We start from the raw sequence: 22,865 nt of genomic DNA on the forward strand, positions 1-22,865 counted from the left end.
CGGACAGGAGCAAGGAACTTATGCGATCTTGGTTCCGCCGGGACGAGCCATCTACCGATGAGCCGGGGGGAGAATTCAACAACAGTTTCTCAAGCGATTGGTTTTTAAGACGATAAATCCAGTATCAGTTATTGCTTGAGTTTATCGATAATTGTGGATATGCTTATTTTACAAAACCCATGTTAAAGTTGTTAATGTTGAGAATTGTGTAATTATCCCCTGTTGTGTTAAATGGTCTCGTCTAATACCTTTATAAGGAAAGGGGCAGATGGTCTGGTTGAACCTGTTTCTCTGATAAGTCCTGTCAAGTCATTTCTGTTAGTTTGATGTTGTTTCTCTTTGTTTTATGTCTTGTCGTCTGGAGGAAGAAATAAATGATCAAGCGTCTATGAGTTGAGCTTGTGGATCACTTACCTTGACGTTGGTTCTCTCACATGCACATAAGAGTCCACACTGGAGAAAAGATGTTCACCTGCACTCAGTGTGGAAAACAGTCTCATACAAAGACCGACTGGCAACGCTCATAAGAACTCACATTGAAGAGCGTCTGTACTCATGTGTTCAGTGTGGAAAGAGTTTCAGACACAATAGTGCGCTTACTGTCCACAAGAGAATTCACTGGAGAGCCCAAACACATCTTCAGTGGAGGAAGATTACCCAGTTAGCCTCAGACGTCTCACCCACGGGCCGTTCATTCAAAGCCATCATGGTTCCCAGACCTTCAAATGTGCTCACATTCTGGAGAAACACCATTTATCTGTTATGAGTGATTAAACATGTATTTTAAATAAACAGAGAAAACAATGTAAAGCCTTTTTGTGGAAATATGTTTTTTATTGAATGACGATGGTAAGAATTGCTAGTAAATCCATAATGAAGAGAAGTGAAGTCTTTGAGTGTGGTGTGAGTATTAGAGCCAGTTAAGCAGCATCACATAATCCATACTGGAGAAAGAGCGTCACTGGAGAATAAACTTCATAAGTATTCATATTGTGGAGAGTTTCACTCAGCAGGTTCCTGGAGAGACGTCACACTACTGCCTACATGAGGAAGAACCTTTAGCGCAGGGGTCACTAACTAGTGGACTTCGGTCTGAATGCGCTCGCGGTACTTTGATGTCATCTGACTGTGGAACAAGCCTGTCGTGCCTGAGCCATTTTACAGCAAAGCCTCATTCAAGAAAATAAATCATAAAGAAGCTAAAAACACAGTAAGTATAAACAGCCTCATGTTTATTCAGTAGATTTAGTATCGTCTTGCTCTGAACATCACATTAAGTTTATTGGTTGAAGAACTGTCTTGAATATTGTGTTGTTTCTGGAATCAGGAAGTGTGTTTATAAACTCAAAACATTAAAAGTGACGTTTTGAAAACTTAGTTTCACTGTTAAGAGCGAATGTGAAGCTCAATGTTGTGGACGGACTGATGGGAAAGAAGTGTGTATTTCTGAGATGACACATAACACATCAGTATTTTGTTTACAGGTTTGAGATTAACTCTTTATATTCTGACACTGTGTGTTCATCATGAATCTCTCCAGAATTATCAAAAGGTGAGAAATGAAAGATTTTAATAAACTTAAATGTGTTATTGTCTATAGTTAGATGTGTTTTGGTCTGACAGATCTAAGAGTTTGTATTTGATAACTTACTTTAGTTTAAATAGATTCAGTTTAGTTTCATTTATTATTTGTGTTTTTATAATATTTAAAATGTAGAGACATTTACTAATTATTTTGTTATGAATTATATTGAAATATGTTTTTATCATTTATATAAAGTATTATTATTGGTTGAAATATCTCATTAATACAAGTGCTTTATTGAATAATGCATAAAACTGAACATGAAGTAAAGTGTTGTAATGTTGTTTTAGTTTGACTGGAGGAGAATCTCCTAAACCCAGCTGTGTGTCCATGAAGAGTGAAGCATCAATGGGTCAACCATTTAACTTCAGTTCAGGAGACTGTGATGATCCAGATGTGAGGTGAGAAAAGTCTGATGGTTTAGACGAGTAAATCACTTCTTCAGTCTTTATTCTCTGATCTGAGTCTGTGCTGTTGATGTTACTGCAGATATTCACTGAACACTTTACTGACAGATACACACATTAATCCATGTGTTCACTGTATGAAACACATATTTCATTTATTGTTTCATTACAGAAACACAACAAATGTCTCATTCAGAGGGAAGCACATGGAGTCTGTTTTCCAGGTGAGTGTGTGTGCACGCTAGTGTGTGTGTGTGTGTGTCAGTGTGTGTGTTCGTGTCTGTGTGTGTGCGTGTGTTTGTAATAGTCCGTGTCTGTGTGTGTCAGTGTGTGTGTGTGTGTGTGTGTTTGTGTGTGTGTTTGTATGTGTCCGTGTGCGTGTGTGTGTGTGTCTGTGTGTGTGTGTGTTCGTGTCTGTGTGTGTCAGTGTGTGTGTGTGTATGTGTGTGTCTGTGCGTGTGTGTGTGTTCGTGTCCGTGTGTGTGTGTTCGTGTCTGTGTGTGTCAGTGTGTGTGTGTGTCTGTGCGTGTGTGTGTTCGTGTGTGTGTGTGTTCGTGTCTGTGTGTGTCAGTGTGTGTGTGTGTCTGTGCGTGTGTGTGTTCGTGTGTGTGTGTGTGTTCGTGTCTGTGTGTGTCAGTGTGTGTGTCTGTGCGTGTGTGTGTTCGTGTCCGTGTGTGTGTGTGTTCGTGTCTGTGTGTGTCAGTGTGTGTGTGTGTGTGTCTGTGCGTGTGTGTGTTCGTGTGTGTGTGTGCGTGTGTGTGTTCGTGTCTGTGTGTGTCAGTGTGTGTGTGTGTGTGTCTGTGCGTGTGTGTGTTCGTGTCCGTGTGTGTTCGTGTCTGTGTGTGTCAGTGTGTGTGTGTGTGTGTCTGTGCGTGTGTGTGTTCGTGTGTGTGTGTGCGTGTCTGTGTGTGTCAGTGTGTGTGTGTGTGTGTCTGTGCGTGTGTGTGTTCGTGTCCGTGTGTGTGTGTGTTCGTGTCTGTGTGTGTCAGTGTGTGTGTGTGTGTGTCTGTGCGTGTGTGTGTTCGTGTCTGTGTATGTCAGTGCAGGGACATGCAGAGGAATTTTGAGGGGCAGTTGCTCTGACCTGAAAAAGGGCAACCCCCCCCCCCCAAAATACAACAACTCACAGGCTATATGAAGGACTGAGAATAACAGGGTCTTTATTCAAATATATATAAAGAAGTAAAACACTGAAATACAGCACTCAATCACCTAAATGAGTACTAATAATAACACAAAAAAAAACATGACTTGAGTCCCTACATCAATATCCCCATCAAAATGCCTCCCTGAATTATGTCTCCCTCTCCTGAATCCGCCTCTCTTCAGTGGGCATCTTGGCTTCAAACAATACCATTTTGAATAAAATAATTAATGTGATGCATTCCATCATTCATTCTTCTTGCTAAAACGAAGCAGACATGTAGCTTAGTTTGCCTAATGCCTACCTACCAAAAAAAATTGTAGCGTAGGCTGCTTGTCTTCAAGCTTCAATCATCAAGGGGTCAGTTGTGGCCTGGGGGTTAGAGCGTTGGGCTTGTGATCAGAAGTTTGCAGGTTCTAATCTTAGTGCCAGCAGGTCATGACTGAAGTGCCCTTGAGCAAGACACCTTACCCCTGATTGCTCTGCAGTAATGTGACACTGTATAAAACTACTTGTAAGTCGCTTTGGATAAAAGCGTCTGCCAAATGAATAAATGTAAATGTTTGTTATACATCACAAACTCACCTTTTCTGACAACGTAATGGTGCCCATTTCCATAACACCAAAAAGGAGGACACTCAGCATTTAGTGATGCAAGAATAACTGCATCTGGTGTACTCGCAACTACAATACAATTGTGTGCATCATATCGATGGCATCATGATACAGTGATTCTGAAACAGTCTACTCTATTCATTGCCAGACAATTCTTTGAAAAGTTATTTGACCTGAAGATGTACCTGCAGCTCGTCGGTTACTTTGTTTCTCAGTGCTACAAATGTCCACTTCACAGCGACATCCATGAAAAGTGTCTCTACAGCCTTTTTATATAAAGTTGTGCTCTTTTGTCCATTCCGGATTAAATGAGGTCTCACGTTTCAGCAAGTTACCGTTATGATGTGACGAAGTCAACATGTGGACTCCACTTCCACGTCGTGGAGGCTTGTTTACGTTTTTAACCAATGATACATCAGATATTTATTTGACACCTCATTCAGCCAATCATTTGTTTGACTGGAGATCTTACGGCGTCAGACGCGATGCTGCTGCGTCCCAATAAAGGTTCTAAAGCGGGTTTTGTTTAGGCCGATGCAGCACAACTCCAAAAAGAAGGACAAATGAGTGTCCGGTTTGAGTTTACCCCGGACGCCCTAGACAACACTGAGTCGTATCACCTGACAACTGAGACAATCTCCTTCTTGGGCCGCTCATGCAACATCAGGATCAGCTCAGGTGCCGGTCGCGTGCAGCGCTGCAGCCACGTAAACAGTTTGCCCTTCCCCTTCTGACTTTCACTTTCGTTGCCCGAATATAGAAGTGAATGAGGCTTTGAGTTTTTTTTATCTAGACGTATGTGAAAAACTGCATCCATTGTTTTATTTATTTATTTTCCACCTCGGAAGGGCAACGTGAGTCGAGAAGGGCATATGGGCAGTTGCCCGGGCAACCTGAGTAACCCCCCTGTGCACGTGTCTGTGTGTGTGTAAAGTTGAGAAATGGAGGCAACTACTGTGTAACAACCATATGAATAAATAGTTTTATCCCAAAATATGTTAATAAGGCCAAAATCAAATCTGTATGTTTAAGAGGCGTTTCATGAGATTCTTTTACTGTCAGTCGTACTGCAGCTTTACACAGATTACTGTTATTATTACTGATGATTCTGAAACATGTTTAGATGTTTAGTTTCAAACTGATTCATTGTAGTAAGAAGTCACGATCATATTGATTTGAAATAGATCTCAGTGTGTTATCAATGCTGATGTGTATTTGATGCTTTGAGAATCATTTGAAGGCAAAATATGATTTAAAGAAAATATGATTTTGTTTCTGTAGTTTTGATGTGTGTTTATAGTGTTTAAATGTGTTATAGGTTTCATGAAATGAGATTCAAGCTATTTAGAAAAAACTGTGTTCACTAAAATGAGCATTAAAACCATTTTCTGCCTTCATAAGAAAACAAAATCATGTGTGTTTGAACAATGTTTTCAGGAGCTTGAGCACAAACTCATCTCTCTGATGAAGAAAGAGCTGAAGATCTTCAAGAGTCTACGGAGTCCAGATTACCCATCATGCTCTGAGAGAGAAGAGGAGGATGATGAAGATCAGATCAGAGTCAGAGAGATGTTTCTGAAGATCACACTGAACGTCCAGAGGAAGATGAAGCAGACAGACCTCGCTAACAAACTACAGACCAGTAAGAGCTCTCAGTCATGTGACTATGACATCACTTTACCTTCAGACGAACAGACACAGTGTCTGTATTTACTGATGATTATTAGTGAAAATACATTTACAGTTAATAAATCAACACAATAGAACCATGAAGCTTTTTGTGTTTGTGACCTGACGCCAATCGACCACAAAATGGAGCGACTACGCCACCCTGGATACTTGCCAGGGACAAAATGGAAATTTGTATAACTTAAAGCACACAGGTTCACTTCAAGAAGCGGCAAGAGACGTGAGCATAGAAATATATATACTTTTATTTCAAAGATTCGTACACAATCATTGGAAATGAAGAAATATAAAATATGGGGATGGAAGAATGCCACCGTAAGCCACCGGAAGACAACAAACCCCTCTAAATGGACCAAACTGACATAGAACAGGAGCTGAGGCCCAATCGCGGGGTCTAGGAACACACTAGGCCACACTACACCTCAACTGGTTACACCGGGGTACACACGCGCACACACACACCACAGCACTCGTGGGAAACACCACCACACCAAACTACGCCCCGCATTCGGCAATCAGCTCCTGTAAAGAAAATAGACAGACACAGGTTTGGCACAAATTTCAGGGGTGCAGGCACGGGGCACTATAATACAATATGGCTAGTAGGCGCTCTACTTGCCCTCAATAAAACAGCCTTAGATAATACAGAAAAACAACAAGCATCAAGAAAACAATATAATAAGATCAACTTAAACTAAACCTGCTGCTACAGCACCATCAGGACTTCAGCAGTAAACCAAACAAAACAAAACCAATGCCAACCAGGCAGTAAAAATAAGAGAAAAATAATAATGCAAACACAAGCAAAACAAATTAAACTAAAGAAAAAGTAACAATAACATATGGTAAAGCAACAGCGCCTCCGGATAACTCTCGTAGCTCAAACGCGTGAGAACTACTCATTTGTAGGGGCACAACCAATCTGTCAGTAATGCAATAAATGGTTAGATCGATTAAACCACATTACAATCCGGATAAACTTTCCAAATACATACCATGAAGAAACCCGATAAGCAACAACAAATGATCGTTTAAGCGGTTGCGGCTCGTTCAGTCTGTAGGCGGAGTTTGTTTATGCAGACAGAGACATACAGAAATCATCATCATCCCAAAGTCTAAAAATAGAATGTTAGCGAGACGAGGTTTAGCCCACGTACCGTGCACGTCTGGTCTCGTAACTCCGCGAATCCAGTAATCACACAAATGTTGGGGGGGGGAAGACACGGTCGGTATGTTAAAGACACACACAGCCAAACCCAAAATATTAACCACGGACACCCAAGCTCGACTCCAGCTCACTCACGGTTCGCCTGTAAACACAAAGCCTGTCTGGTGTCACCCCTAGCTAATCTTACATCACACCACCACACCCAGTACATTTACCTGTAAAGGGGCGACGCCAACCAAATGCCCGTCACAAGGTTTCTCAACGCGCCGTTCTGCAAAGAACCGCTAGCATTAATCTAATAAAGGCTATCAATGACATAGCCGACATTCCTACATACCTGTTGGACGACCGGATGTACCGCAGAAGCAAACAACAAAGAAAGGGCAGGACTAGCAGAACAACCAACCCCTTTTACCTAGAATGTATATACCCTCCCCATATCAACGGATAGGACAGCTAATAATCGGCTCCACCAATTGGTGCCATGAAAAAGGTATAAGCCCTACCACATGTTCATCAAATGTCATGATCAGCAAAACCTTAAAACACTCTTAAGGTCAAATATATAAATGTTTTCTAATCGTACACATGTATTTTTATTTATATTCTCTTTGTTTATCAGAATTGGCCCCTTTATACATGAAGAAACACAAATCCAGACTAAAAGAGAAATTCCAGAGAATGAATGAAGGAATCTCAAGTCAAGGAAGCTCAACACTTGTGAATGAGATCTACACAGAGCTGTACATCACAGAGGGAGGGAGTGAAGACATCACTAATGAACATGAGGTGAGACAGATTGAGACGGCATCCAGAAGATCAGAGACACAAGAAACACAAATCAAATGTAATGACATCTTTAAAGTCTCACCTGAACTAAACAAACCCATCAGAAGTGTGCTGACTAAAGGAGTCGCTGGAATTGGAAAAACAGTCTCTGTGCAGAAGTTCATTCTGGATTGGGCTGAAGAAAAAACAAATCAAGATCTTCACTTCATATTTCCACTTCCTTTCAGAGAACTGAATCTGATCAAACAGACAAATATCAGTCTGATGGATCTTCTTCATCAGTTCTTCACAGATACAACAGAACTGAGATCAACAGACTTTGATGATTATAAAGTTGTGTTTATCTTTGATGGTCTGGATGAGTGTCGTCTTCCTCTAGATTTCTCAAAGAATCCGAGTTTGTTTGATGTCAGAGAATCAGCGTCAGTGGATGTGCTGCTGACAAACCTCATCAAGGGGAATCTGCTTCCTTCTGCTCTGATCTGGATCACCTCTCGACCAGCAGCAGCCAATCAGATTCCTCCTGAGTGTGTTGATCTGATCACAGATGTACGAGGATTCAATGACCCTCAGAAGGACGAGTATTTCAGGAAGAGAATCAATGATGAGAGTCTGGCCAACAGAATCATCACACACATGAAATCATCCAGAAGTCTGTACATCATGTGTCACATCCCAGTCTTCTGCTGGATTTCAGCCACTGTTCTCCAGAGAATGTTGAGTGAAGCAGAGAGTCCAGCACAGATCCCCAAGACTCTCACTCACATGTTCACACACTTCCTGATGTTTCAGATCAAACTGAAGAGTCAGAAGTATGATGGGAAATGTGAGGTAGATCTTCAGCAGGCTAGAAAGAGTCTTGAGTCTCTGGGAAAACTGGCTTTTCAACAGCTGGAGAAAGGGAACCTGATCTTCTATGAGGAGGATCTGAGAGAGTGTGACATTGATGTCAGAGAAGCGTCAGTGTACTCAGGAGTTTGTACTCAGATCTTCAGAGAGGAGTTTGGACTGAACCTGGGGAAGGTGTTCAGCTTTGTGCATCTGAGCGTTCAGGAGTTTCTCGCTGCTTTGTTCAAGTTTCTGTCATGTCTTCAGCAAACATCAGAAAACTTCAGAAGATCGAGATCAAACATGAGTGATTTACTGAAGAGTGAAGTGGACAAGGCCTTACAGAGTGAGAACGGACACCTGGATCTTTACCTCAGATTTCTTCTGGGTCTCTCACTGAAGTCCAGTCAGACAATCTTACGAGATCTGATGACACAGACAGGAAGAAGCTCTGACAGTAAACAGGAAATAGTCGAGTACATTAAGAAGAAGATCAGAGAGAATCTCTCTCCAGAGAAATCCATCAATCTGTTTCACTGTCTGAATGAACTCAATGATCATTCTCTAGTGCAGGAAGTACAAACATATGTGAACAGAGGAGATGAGTCTAGTCTTACTGGAGTCCGTCTCTCTCCTGCTCAGTGGTCGGCTCTGGTGTTTGTGTTACTGAACTCGGAAGAGAAGCTGGATGAGTTTAATCTGAGGAAATATGATCCATCAGATGAATGTCTTCTGAGGCTTCTGCCAGTGATCAAAGCATCCAGAACAGCTGAGTGAGTCTTTACCTGCAGTTTCACCTGAACATCTAACAGTCCACATTACTGTAGTTAATGTCCTACAGAGACACAATAAAACATGATGGAATTGTTCACTGCATCTATAGAGTGAGAGCTGCTCTCTTGTGGCTTTTTTCTGATTTTCATTCATTTGTTTTTTATTTATAATCGTCTGTCAGTGTTCAGTTCTTGCAGTGATTCTCTATCAGGTGCAGATGTTGCTTTAGCTCTTGTGCAGATGATTCTCATTGTTCAAACATTATCTCTTGATGTGTTTATATCTTCACTGTTATCTTGTTATTTCTCTTTCAGTCTGAGTCGCTGTAATCTGACAGAGAAAAGTTGTTTATCACTGGCGTCAGTTCTCAGATCAAACTCCTCAAGTCTGACAGAACTGAACCTGAGTCTCAATAATCTGAAGGATTCAGGAGTGAAGCTGCTCTCTGATGGACTGAAGAATACAAACTGTAAACTGAAGACACTAAAGTAAGAAAATCCTTAAAGCAATAAAGTTAAACATGTGTATGTAACTTGAATATATTAAACTTTTCATGATATTATTAAGATTTACAATCATTTCATGTGTTACTTATAAAAAGGGACAAAATTTGATACATTGATGAATAATAAATAATATATCCTACTGATTATTGTCTAAATGTTATTGTCATTATTTCATTTATTTTCTTCTCTCTTCAGTCTGTCTAACTGCAGTATTGGATCTGAAGGTTGTGTTGCTCTGACTTCAGCTCTGAGATCAAACCCCTCACATCTGACACAACTGGATCTGAACTGTAATAATCCAGAAGATTCGGGAGTGAAGCTGCTCTTTGATCTACTGAAGGATCCTCAATGTACAGACACTAATGTGAGTTATTTATTATTTTTAAATCCTTACATTTCTATAAACTATTACCACACTGTAGGGTTTGCTCAAACTAGTCGACATGAATGCTCTGGCACTTCATTTAAAGCTTGATGTCGACTAGTCGGCATCTATTTTTAATCATGACACGTTCAGTGGACTTGTTGTAAATGCAAGTGAAGTTTGGCCTGTACACTCGCTTCAGATCTGAAGTAACGTAAAGCTGCTGTAGAGATCCACCTGCTGCTCTTTTACTACCAGCGACCTCACGCTTTAAAATAGTTTTATTTTAGTTGTTGTTGCTCTCATGCAATAGATGAAAAACACTTTATTTGGTTTTAGATACTATTTTTTAAGAGGCTACTCTGTGGGAGTCCCGTCATCTGCCCGCAGCCGCACACACGAGTGTCTTACTGCCCACACCCATCAAATCTTGTTGCAAAACATTTCCAAGATCTTATTTTATTTATTAATGATATCATCGACTACTCGACGGGACTCACAAAATCTAAAGCCGTTCAACCGCTACACACTGTAAAGAAATTACAGGTTGAGAAATCAATAATATTAAACACAATAAACTGTAGGACAAACTTTTAAGTTTATTCAACTTTGGGTCGAGAGGTTTGCATAACTAAGTTTTCTCAGTGAAGTCACATGTATTTCAACACTCACACACAATGTTAAATGAATCTGCGTAGCCTACATGTCTGAGTTTACTCAACTAAGAAGATAGGTCCACAGAGGATGCCTACAGAGCAAATAGGTCCACAGAGGATGCCATCGCCACAGCTCTCCATTTGGCTCTATGCCACCTGGAGCAGCGGGGGAGCTATGTGCGCCTGCTCTTTGTGGACTTCAGCTCTGCTTTTAATACCATCCTCCCTGACAGACTGGTGACCAAACTGTCAGATCTGGGAATACCTCACACTATCTGCCTGTGGATTAAAGACTTTCTGTCCGATCGCCCTCAGAGGGTGAAGGTAGGCCGCTACTACTCCTCATACCTTAGTCTCAGCACCGGCTCTCCCCAGGGCTGTGTGCTGAGTCCACTTCTATACACTCTCTACACCCACGACTGCACCCCCACCCACTCCAGCAACACCATCATCAAGTTTGCTGATGATACCACCGTGGTGGGGCTCATCTCTGGGGGAGATGAGTCTGCTTACCGGGAAGAGGTGGAGCAGTTCTCAGCGTGGTGTACAGATAACAACCTGTCTCTGAACATTGCCAAGACCAAGGAACTGATTATTGACTACAGGAGGAGGAAAACTGATATTCAGCCACTGTTCATCAATGGGGATCATGTGGAGAGGACCACTAACTTCCGATTCCTGGGCATTCACATTAATGATGACCTGACCTGGAGCACCAACACCACCGCCACCATCAAGAAGGCACACCAGAGACTGTACTTTTTGAGAATTCTGGGGAACAATAAACTTTCACAGGAACTGTTGGTGTCCTTCTACCGCTGCTCCATAGAGAGCATCCTCACATATTGCATTTGTGTGTGGTTTTCCAGCTGCACAGTTGCAGAGAGGAAGGCGCTCCAGCGGGTCGTCAATACGGCCCAGAAGATTATCGGATGTCCCCTCCCCTCCCTGGATGATCGGTATAGTTCCCACTGTCTTAGGAAGGCCAATAACATTCTCAGAGATCCATCTCACCCCGGACACACTTACTTTGAACTGCTGCCCTCAGGCAGACGTTATAGATTAATGACAGTTCGGACAAATAGACTGAAAAATAGTTTCTACCCCAGAGCCATAACTGCACTGAACACAATGAAGACCTAATTTTGTTGCCTATCTGCGCTGCACTTGTTGGGCAATGAGAGGAGTATTGGTGGAAGTGTGAATGTAATTGTGAATTATTAGTACTTTGATATGTATTTATTTTAATTTTTTATTTATTTTTATTTTATTTTATTATTATTATTATTATTTATTTTTTTTGCCTTAGGGGTTTGCTTCTTTCCAATTTCGTTGTGCTTGTGCAATGACAATAAAGATATTCAATTCAATTTAAACACAAATAAACACGAGAGTTTGTAACTCAGCCGTTGTGGGTCACCATTGACTCCCATAGTAGTCTTTTCATTTTTGGGTGAACTGTTCCTTTAAGTATCCAGTCAACAAAATAATCTTTATTAGACACATTTTAGGACTAGTCTTATTCAGTGCATACAAAAATACATATTTGTTGTGAGACATTTTTAAGTAGATTTATTTACAGTGGACAAGTGACAGAAATGTTTTGTACTCACACTTGTGTTAATGTTGGTGTGGCTGCACTTCTTGTATTGTGTTCTCGCTCTCAGATTAATTTAATATGATTTGTAAGTATAAAGTCATTGTGACATGATGTTGATAATGACTGAGATGAGTGAATATTAATATCATATCTGATGTTTCTCCTCAATGTTTTACAGTATTGAGCCTCGACTGTAACAATCACATGAAGAGTGAAAGGATTCCCTTCATTCAGTAAAGATCATCTGAGCCTTTTTCTCTCTGAAGACTGTGACATCACCGCTGACGGCTGTGAAGCGCTAAAAAGTGTCTTATTTATCATTATTTCCATTTGTATAACATTCTGATCTCATATTCTGTATCATCCTGTATCTCTGAGCTCCTAAAGTCTGACGTGTGTCTGGTCACAATACATTATTACATGGTCAATGGACACCTACATTTACTGCTTTAAAGTTAATTTAATAAAGAATAAACTTAAAATAAAATACTTATAATAAAATAATAGTTTTAGGCATCAGACAAATTGATTCTTAAATGATCGTTGACATAAAACAATATAATGACTTTTTCCACATGTGAGGGAGTGTAAGTGATGATGAATATTGATGTGTTTCACACCTGGTGAGATAAACACCAAACACCTATAATGGACATCAAGGTGAAATATTCTGAAGCAACTAGAACAAAGAATGTGATCAAACTTCATATGTTTTATTGGTCATTTCTTTATCAAATGGTTCAGACTATGATCAACATGAGCTCACAGTTACACATCATATGTCTGTCATGTGTTCTGTCTTTAACATGAACTGATTTAATAAGCTCAGAGATTCAGTGATGCAGAAACTTTCCTGAAAGAAAACTGTAAATAATTGTTAACATATAATGTGCAAAGTATTGATCAATAATGTAAATAAATATGAATACTAACAATGCACACGAATAACATAAAACACTTTATTGGTGGAGTGGAATGATCTATAGCCGAGCACAGTATACAGATCTGAGTGTTTCTGTGATGTATTCACTGAGTTTTAGTCTTTATATTGAGATGTTTTTTCAGAAATATATTACAGACAGTAACGGCTGAGAGCGCACCCTGTATATTTACTTTATTTTATAAATGCACTTTTGTTGTCAATGTTATTGTACACAAATAAAAGTTTAAATACACTGTCAAATGATGTCTTACACACATATGTTTGATCACTAATTACGAGTTGATTCTGAGACTGGGGGGGGGTGTCTCCAAGATGGCACCGTGACACGTGGTTTTGTAAACTGAGAAACAAATCAGATAATTCTCACAAGTTCAATTCAATTTTATTTATATAGCGCTATTCACAATTTCCAATGTTCCAAATCAGCTTTACAGGGAAAAAACACAAATCAGGTAAAACACAGCACAAATGAAAACACAAATACCATTAAGTTTCTAGCTACTGCCGTTATGTTGTTTATTGTGGTAGATTTACCACAGTCGTGGCCTAATGGTTAGAGAGTCGGACTCATGACCAGAAGGTTGCCAGTTCGATCCTCAGTGCCGGCAGGTAACGACTGAGGTGCCCTTGAGCAAGGCACCTTACCCCTACTTGCTCCCCAGGCGCTGCAGTGATAGCTGCCCACTGCTCCGGGTGTACGTGTGTTCACCACTTGCTGTGCGTGTGTTCACTACTCTCTGGATGGGTTAAATGCAGAGGGCAAATTTCAGGTATGGTTCTCCATAACTGACAAATAGGTCACTTTCACTTCACTTTAGATTCAATATTGACGTTCGAGTAGCGCAACAATTGATCCATCATCAGTTTCGCTGCACAATTCAGAAAATGTCTGTAGATCTTGGCGCAGAGATGGAGATCGAAACTATAAAAGAGAAGAGAAGTTTTACTGATACTCACTCGTATTGATGTAAAGTAAAAAACGGAGGAAGTTGTGATTCTTTATCAAGCACACGGAGCAAAAATCAGCCTCCCAAAAAGCAAAATAATGATGTTGACACCAGTGGCGGCTGGTGAAAAATATTTTAGGTGGGGCTGTTTGTGTGTGTGTGTGGGCATCTGGGGGGGATCCTCCCCCAGAATTTTTTTTATTTCATAGATGTGATTTCCTGCATTCTGGTGCATTTTAGTCCATGTCCCTTGTCTATACCAATAAAATAACTCAAACCAGTCAATACCAATGGTCTAAAAAGACAATATTAATTGAACTGCCATTTAGAAATCAAGTCTCACAGGTAATGATAATGAACAAGTTACATCGCTCAGTGTCCAGATAGAAAAAAGTGAAGAAAAAACAAAGCAAGCATAGTTTCATTATGTCTATTGAGATCAATATTTTATTGGCAAATGTGTGTGAAATGTGGTGTGTGTGACTGAGTGAGTAAGAGAATGACAGCTAGTGTGTGTGTGTTTCAAAGTGAGTGAGTTGTAGAGAGACAGATAGAGGGTGAGTGCGTGTGAGAGAGAGAGAGAGAGCGAGAGAGAGAGCGAGAGAGAGAGAGCATAGAGAGACTAAGATATCATCAATGATCTTTGACAAAATATGCCGATTCCTGTCCACCTCCTCGTTGTGCCTTCTTATGGCAATGCGGTGTCCCTCATCTAGCTGTGTGGCTATGCTAATTCGGCCTAGCATGGCTAGCTTCACAGAGTTGTCCATATGCACTCTTGCCCGTTCATGTTTCTTAATGCGTTCTGACATATGTTTCAGGTCTGTCACCCCTGTCTGTGTCCACGAGTTATCACAAGCATTTGTTTTAAACAGTAACCAAGGGAAGCAAAAGATTGCATTGGCGTAACCACAGCTAGTAAGCCAAACCTTTCGATCGAACCAACCTCGGGAAAAGGTTCTCTTGTAGGGTTTCTCCTTTTCTCGCGCCTTTTGCGTTATATTCACTTCTGGCTTGTCTGGTCCGAGTTCTTTTACAATTAGTTTTTCCGCTAATGTTCTTCTTTCGAATGGATACAGGTGTAGAGATTTTACTGAATTTGGGGCAAGATTAACTCCCACGACTACATTATTGATATTCAACGTCGCCGGCGCCGCCATACTACCGCACTCGCACTCCGCTCTGAGGTTAATGTCCCGTGGTGCACTGCTCTAATCTTGGTTCTACGGGCGATATTTTCAGAGGCCCTAAACCTTAAAATTAGACGACGATGATTGGCGAAATATAAACTTTTTCGCGTAGCAACCGGGGAACCATTGGCTTAAATTCCAGCACTGTAGGGCTGAGCGAACTGGAGCCCAGGGAAGACAGCCTATTGGCTACTACTACTACACCAACATGCAAATATCATTCTGGAGAGTTCTAAACACATTCTAAAGTAAAACCATTAATATAATGTAATTAACACAGATTATTTTTCAAATTGAGAGATTATTATTAAAAAAAAAAAAAATTAAAAATACAAATACAAATAAAAAACTGGCAGGGAGGTCAGCGCCCTCTATGGGCGAGCCGCTGCTGCGGGTAACTGTAAGGGACAATATGGATTCCCATTTCCACATAATAAAACTCGACATATCATCAAACTCATTGTAATGTACCAGATATATACAGTACAAGCGTTGCAATGATTGGTGCATATAAACTGTGGGCGGTCGCAGTATAATTCAACTCTAATCTCAAAGAAATAATTGTTATTCGCCAAATTTGATATATATAAAAGGTATAAAAACAAATGCCTTCCCTTTAGAAGGCAGAGCCTGTATTTTATTTGATCATTTATGAGTGAAAGTGGCTGTTATGTATTTTAGTTTTGGGAGAAATTCTGTCAGAGAAAATAAACTGAAACCTGTACAGTTACAGTAATAAGACGATTTTTTACATAAATTGAAATATTTCTAAATGGGTTATCAACATTTTCAAAGAAATTTCTGTTTAAATAAAAATGTTTCCGATCTGACTGGCATATAGCAGGAGCTGAGCTGTGCGAGTGCTGGGAACAGACCCCAACTCGTTTGTGTTTGCAGCGAATAGTCCCACAGGTCCAGAAGGCTTTTTGAAGGAGATCCTGGAACAGTGATGGTCTGGTGTAAAAATGATCCACATTCAGCCTGAAGCCTGTTCCTAGAACCCTGATGTCAATCCCCCTCATCACAGATTCATAGCGGACTGTCTTGCCTTTTCATTACTGGATATAATGTTATTTCTTGTTATTTATGAATTTCATAAAGTACTGATCATATATGCATTCTAGTGTCCTAGACCTTTCTGACAATATAAAGTTTGTTATGATAAGATACTAATTTAAACTAAATATTGAAGTAAATGTACGTGTACCGCCAGACATTGAGCAGCACATAAATGTTTCTTATTCACACTCTTGTCATTTATGAATCAATTACTCTTCTTACATAAATGATTTGATAAAACAGTGATGAAATATTTATTTTAGAGTCTTAGACCTTTCTGACAATATAAGATTTGTCACAATCAGAAAATAATTCACACGCATAATATTGAGCCTCGTGTTAAAACACCGACAACCTTTAGTTTCATGTGTTCAGATTGTCATGTGTATGTGCGCCACCTTGTGGACATTTTCAGTATTGAAGTTTGCGCAGTGTTGAGATTTAGATCGCGAACAAACTTTGCTTTGAGAAATATAAACCTGTAAGTTTATTTACTATCTGTAAGCGTTCATATGATGTGTTAATATAATATTGATTCTTTAATAAATATAAAATCATTTTTGTTAAAATATGTTCATTATGTCCTCAGTTCTATATTTATGTAATGCTGTACTGTGTGTATGCCACAAGGGGGCACTAAAGTTTAAGCCACAGACGACGCGTTTGAGTTGTCATGTTTGTTCAAGTTGTTTTACGGTATTCTTACTGATGGCTGTCTGACCGTGAGACTGATGTGTCAGCAACGAAAAATAAATATGCCAAGAGCGGCTAAAGATGATCTATCTGTCGTTTATTTTTTCCCGAACACAACGCTAACTGCAACAACAGTGTAACAAAGTTCAACAATTTTAACACCTAAATAAAACGTGTCACAAAAGTTACCGTTTGGTCTGAACTTTTTTTTATTGTAAACGCACATGATATTTATGTTTTACACTATTATAAAAAACATAAAGCACTTTGTTATTTTTTTAAGTTTTTAAACATTTTATTTTAGTTGCATATTTTTTTAATATGGGGTGTTGTTTTTAAAAGGTTTTTAAAAGGTTTTACTGCAACATTACCTAATTGTAACCAAAATACAACGTTGTTAAACCATTTAATGTCTCATCAACATCCTTCTCATATGACTGATATGTAATACTGTATGTACAGGTATATGTCACAATGGACAGTAATACACACAAATAAAATATAAACTAGACGAACAAACCTGTGTCTCCTTTCTGACCTTTTTGACCAACAGCCCCATCTTTACCACCTTTGCCAGCGGTGCCATTGTGTGCCGGTATGCTGGGGACTCCAAGATAAACATTTACATTTATGCATTTGGCAAACGCTTTTAACCAAATTTTTTTTATTATGATTATTAATTAAATTTGATTATCAAAGTGACAATTGGCTTCAGTTTATAAAATGTTTATCAGTTTCCAAACATAAACAGTTATCAAATGATTGTTGAAATATAAACTTTTTCACATCTTCTTGTCTTGATGTGACTTCAAAAAAATGTGTAGATAGTTTCTCTCTCCACTATAATAAATGAAAATAAATAATAAAACAATAACAACATTCTTTAGCTTGTTAAACTTTAAGTTTGTTGTTTAGTTTTTAAACCAAATGAATGTTTGAATCAATCAGTTTAAAGTCATATAATCAGGATTATCAAGTCAGATACAAATGTTGTGGACAGGACGGGTCTTGAGTTCATGTTATCAGAATATAAACATTACAGCCGACCAATGAAATCTCATTTACAGTATATGACATCACTTCAGGTATTTAGAGTTTTTAAAGTTGTTATTAGATTTGCATTTAAATGAAACAGAAACTAATTTATTCAAGAATAATAAAAGGTAACAACATTTAATCATTAATCAATAGAAAAGGTAGTTATTAGAAAATAAATATAATTGAATAGATTTTTTACATTTTTGAGACAAATCTCCAAGTTGTCTTCTGGTCTGAGCCAGGTTTAATAAATTATAAGTTTATGAATTAAAGAGAAAAGTATAAATATGTGAACAAATACCTCAGGCATGAAGTGTCTGTTTTAATCAACCGTAATCACTATATGAATATCAATATCTAACAATGAAGAAACATTTCTCCCTTTTTGGAAATAATCCAACATTTGATCATTTATGTGTAAAGGACTGGACATGTAGGCAGGTTAAAAAACCATATGCAGAAGTTTATTAAACAACAGTCCAGAAAGGGACGGTCAAAATACCAGGGAAGGTCTACAATCCAAATGATCAGTTCAACCAAGCAAACAAGACATATATGATTGTAAAGGATAAACCAAAAGAACAGCCAAACTATTGTCATCACATAAGACATGCAATGAATAATGATATAATGCTTGGTACACAGGTGAACTGGCAATACCATGACAATGGAAAGCATGGCCACATACAGTATACATGAGACAAATATATAAAATGTTGAGTGAATAGTAAGGTTTTAGTATTTTGAAGAGAGCTCCCCCTGGTGGTTGGATGTGCATCTGTCCCACACATACACATGTCAATAGTGCAGAAGATTGTGACACGTTCTATCAGATTTTTATTTCACATATGACATGATGTGAATCATTACAACCAACATCATCCCATTCCCCATAATCCACCACGAGGGCACCACAGTCTTGTCCACCTTTATAGTCATCAGGCTGACCTGAACCCCACTTGGTAAAAGTCAAGAGCTGTCCATCAAGGTCCATAAACTGCCCTTCTCTTTTTCTGTCTGTGACTCCAATGAACACCTTCTTACCACTCAAACCACTGGCAACAGATAATCTTAACAAACCTTGGATTTCAGCATCATCTTTTGGCAAAACGATCGTTCCACCAGCTGCATTGCAGAACTTAATCCCCTGATCAAAACTGTCCAATAGGCCATCATAAATGTAATATTTCTGCCCAACCCTTCTAAAAGTATTAAATCCTGAAGCCTTCTCCATCATGGTCATTTTGGCAGTTAGCTGCTGGATCTCAGATTTGAGGGACATTGTGTCACTTCCAGGATGACCTGAAAATACATTTTATCAAGATGCTTTATTGATTTATAGGCTGATATTCTGGACCACAATTTATGATGTTTGATACCTGGCAAACCATTTAAACCATCGTGACCTCGTACTCCTTGGGGTCCAGGTGGTCCTGCTTTACCTGGCGGTCCTTGCACATCCATTCCTGTGACAGTAAAGCAAGCAAATGCCTGAATCTTTATCTCTCCCTCTGAAAAACACACTTAAACTCTCACACCAACCTGGCTCTCCCTTCTCTCCTTTAGGCCCAATGGCCCCGTCTTTTCCATCTCTACCGTCTCTTCCGGGCACACCATTGTGTCCAGGTGTTCCTGGTACTCCAGCAAGAGCAGGACAGTTCAGGCTCTGTGAACTCTGAGGTTCAGCTGCATGCAACAGTCCACACTGAAGCAACAGAAGAACACCGAGGTACAGCGCCGCCATCTGCTAGTGTACAGTGGAAAAACTTCAGAAAACCTTTCAAGAACCTGAAAACAAACAATGCGTCTGGGTAGATTATTTTGCATTGATCTTCCTAAACACAACCACAAACTGGTTAGAGCACAAAACATTTTTTTGGCATCTTGTGAAAGCTTTCTTACCAGTCCCAATGTGAGATTTAGCATTTATGTTACATAAAAGGGTCTGAATTTGTCTTTTCACCACCCACAATTTAATATTTATATCATACACGATGTCAAACCGATTTTAAATATATCAAATGAAAGCTCTCACTCAAGATTATCACTGTATATTTCCCTTATTTAACACTTTAGAGTAACACAACACAATAATTGTCAAGTGAAGTCAAGTCATCTTTATTTTTATAGCGCTTTTTACAATGTTCATTATTACAAAGCAGCTGTACAAGAAAACATTGACTATAAGTAAAACATAAAAGGTTATGCAAGTCAAAACACAGGTAAAATATCAGACACACTATAAATTCCTCTATGCAGTGTTAATGAAATAAAACTATAAAATTCTAGCAGCCAGGCAAACAGTGCAATGCTAGTATGCTTACGGTGGCGAGGAACCCAAAACTCCATTGGAGGAGAAACAAACCCTCAGAGGGAAACCAGGCCTAACCAGCGGATCCCAGTTCCCCTCTGGCAAAAGCTGCAGCCTCTGCACAAGCTCAACAGTGCGAGCACAACAAGGCAAAATAGATTATCATTAATAATCTAATAGCGGCTAAAATTTTGTAGTTGTCACGTCCTTTGTCCAGCTCTATCATCACAGATTTTGTCAGGTCTGGGTATGGACTGTGTCCTGCCCGCTCTGGTACCCTTGGAACAATGAGACTGGCTGAGAGTAGAGGACTGTTCTGCACTCTTTGAAGCAACAAATGCATCAGTTGTTATTGGAAGTGTTCCTGGTTGCGGTTGATCTGACTAGTGCAGCCTAAACCTTCATAATATTTATATTATAATAGTGTAGTGTATGCAAGATTAGTCCCCAAAGACTACAAGAGGGCCGCCGTCCTCCGGGAAGGATGAGATTTAAATATACAGGAAAACTAAACCAGACACAGGTGAAACTAATGATTGACTATATGAACAAACAGAACAATAAACAGAACCTGAACGTGACACTTACAGATTATAATGTTATTTTTTCTGGAACAGAGAAACTGTTTGATATGGCACAAAGATTTATATTTTTTGTATTGGTTTCCACGAAATGGCAACTTCATGCTGCAATGCTGCACATTAGTCTGATTTGAAAACATATCGTCTCATAGTAAGGTAGACAGTCAGAAGATACATACAGATATTCGGTGAACCCTTTAAAAGCTTGGCATACTCTTTTGACAAAATTGCACGGATCAGATATTTACTGTCAACAGCTATATTACGCAATTATATTATCATGTAAATGTCTCATGCAATTTACATTTCTTTCAGTAAACACAATATAAAGCATTCAGTATTCAAAGATGGTAGTTTCTTACATGACTGACTATAATAACTGTTAATGATGTGATTGAAATATCGATCAAATGAATAAACAAACATTCACTTTAAAATATTTCAGGTTTTATGTTGTTTTATGTTTGTGTTGTTTGGTAAGAAATAACTTTCTAAACATACCTGGTTTAATGGAGCTGAGCTCAGATGATCGCCAGTGTCAGATGCATAAAAACACAAAATGGAAAAGGAAAGAGTCTTCTAGCTTTAAGTGTGAGAGGCTTGTGGTGAAATGATGATCTAAACAAACCGACTTTACTTTTAAGATGTGCTGCTTACACAACATGCTCACGTCTGAAGATAAGCAGAGCAACTGTGTGCATGGCACCACAAGAATGAGACGAGAAACACTGAATGATACAAAGCAGATGGTAAAATTACGTATATAGTATTTTATGCAGTTTTTTATTAAGTACAAAGCTTATAGCATATAGTACCACAGCGTTATGTTCTCTGACCCGAATCACAGTTTGTAAATGTCAAGAGATTCACTTCTGTGTCCACAAACTGTTCTTCTGTATATCTGACTTTTCTCCAATAAATGGATTTATCGCAATGTACTGAATTTAACATTGAAATGCAAAGTGAAAAACTGACCTCTTGTAATTGATGACAATGTTTAAAGAAGAAAACTATCTGTGCTTTATTTTCTTTTTTGTTGCTTTATTTTAGTTAATATGTTTTAATAGGCCTATATCATTTACATTGTAAATAGAGAATGTGAAGCTATGATATGGAGCATTGCATGCTGGGACAGCACCATCAGTTTTACAGGATCGCTCTCTGCTAGTCTTGTTGTTTTTGTTACCTGCATTGATATTGATTACAATTTGGATTGAAGGAGCCGCTTCATCCAAAAGTAAGACCAACACAAGGTGTAAAAGCAAGTTTTGTGTGCTAGTACACACACACACACACACACACACACACACACACAGAGATTGTTGAAATGGAGATTGTTAAGAGGAGATTGAAGAGAAAAGTGATTCAGTTTAGATTCATGCGCAATGAAACATGAAGATACTGAGGAACAAACAGGTTACCCACATTTCAACAGTACAGCACATACAGATCATAAACATGAAATACTCTGTGTATGTTTGTATCGTTGTTCTGTATCTAAGAAACACTGGCGGGGAATGGTCAGAGAATGATTGTATTTTTTTTTAAAGAACATGAAACATCGCTAAACGAATGACGTTTCTCATTTAATTTTAGATCTGTTGGAACTTTGAGATGAAAGTGATAAACTGGAGTGAAAGAAACACGTCAGTTTCAGAAAACTCAAAATGTATAAACGGGAAAAACATCTTCTGGATGCTCGCAGATGACAGACACCTCTTCAAAAACAGAAGTCAAGAAATGTTTCACTTTTCCTGTAATTGTGAAGATGTTGTATCTGGTCATCTGTTACCGTCACATGTACAGATCCGCTGGTGCTTGCCAAAGCAAAACCTACGTAAAGAACATCTACCTAAAAATTGTAGATGAAAGGTAGAATTGCTTAACGTGAAGCTTTTTTAAGACATCTGAACATCTGAATTTTTTATAATTTTATCAAAAGATACCCTGCGGGGGTGTGAACTGAACTGGGTGTCCC

The 22,865-nt window shown here is 39.0% G+C and overlaps 2 protein-coding genes across 2 annotated transcripts; one reads left to right on the plus strand and one right to left on the minus strand.

The window, feature by feature from the left end:
- The first annotated feature begins 1,114 nt into the window (after positions 1-1,114).
- On the plus strand, positions 1,115-13,305 carry LOC306891723 (NLR family CARD domain-containing protein 3-like). The gene is made up of 9 exons (XM_079452212.1): positions 1,115-1,210; positions 1,485-1,552; positions 1,876-1,986; positions 2,165-2,216; positions 5,189-5,393; positions 7,231-8,998; positions 9,314-9,487; positions 9,701-9,869; positions 12,304-13,305. The coding sequence occupies exons 2-9, from the start codon at positions 1,527-1,529 to the stop codon at positions 12,307-12,309; spliced, it is 2,511 nt and encodes an 836-aa protein (XP_079308338.1). The 5' UTR covers positions 1,115-1,210; positions 1,485-1,526; the 3' UTR covers positions 12,310-13,305.
- A 4,856-nt stretch (positions 13,306-18,161) lies between these two features.
- Positions 18,162-21,567, minus strand: LOC306891727 (mannose-binding protein C-like). Its single transcript, XM_079452221.1, has 4 exons — positions 21,389-21,567; positions 19,538-19,783; positions 19,375-19,461; positions 18,162-19,297 (listed from the first exon to the last, which is right to left on the minus strand). Exons 2-4 carry the CDS (start codon positions 19,737-19,739, stop codon positions 18,825-18,827), a joined length of 762 nt encoding a protein of 253 aa, XP_079308347.1. The 5' UTR covers positions 19,740-19,783; positions 21,389-21,567; the 3' UTR covers positions 18,162-18,824.
- Positions 21,568-22,865: the final 1,298 nt, after the last annotated feature.

Source organism: Barbatula barbatula (genome assembly GCF_947034865.1).
Source record: "Barbatula barbatula genome assembly, chromosome: 3".
NCBI classification, from domain to species: domain Eukaryota; kingdom Metazoa; phylum Chordata; class Actinopteri; order Cypriniformes; family Nemacheilidae; genus Barbatula; species Barbatula barbatula.

What these genes read in the sequence shown, in the direction of transcription:
- LOC306891727 (XM_079452221.1), bottom strand. Translation starts at nt 19,739, where the DNA reads ATGGCGGCGCTGTACCTCGGTGTTCTTCTGTTGCTTCAGTGTGGACTG. An exon ending in AGGAGAGAAGGGAGAGCCAG is followed by an intron (nt 19,462 to 19,537) that starts GTTGGTGTGAGA and finishes TTACTGTCACAG; the next exon opens with GAATGGATGTGCAAGGACCG. An exon ending in TGGTTTAAATGGTTTGCCAG is followed by an intron (nt 19,298 to 19,374) that starts GTATCAAACATC and finishes ATGTATTTTCAG; the next exon opens with GTCATCCTGGAAGTGACACA.
- LOC306891723 (XM_079452212.1), top strand. Translation starts at nt 1,527, where the DNA reads ATGAATCTCTCCAGAATTATCAAAAG. An exon ending in TGTGATGATCCAGATGTGAG is followed by an intron (nt 1,987 to 2,164) that starts GTGAGAAAAGTC and finishes GTTTCATTACAG; the next exon opens with AAACACAACAAATGTCTCAT. An exon ending in AAAGCATCCAGAACAGCTGA is followed by an intron (nt 8,999 to 9,313) that starts GTGAGTCTTTAC and finishes TTTCTCTTTCAG; the next exon opens with TCTGAGTCGCTGTAATCTGA.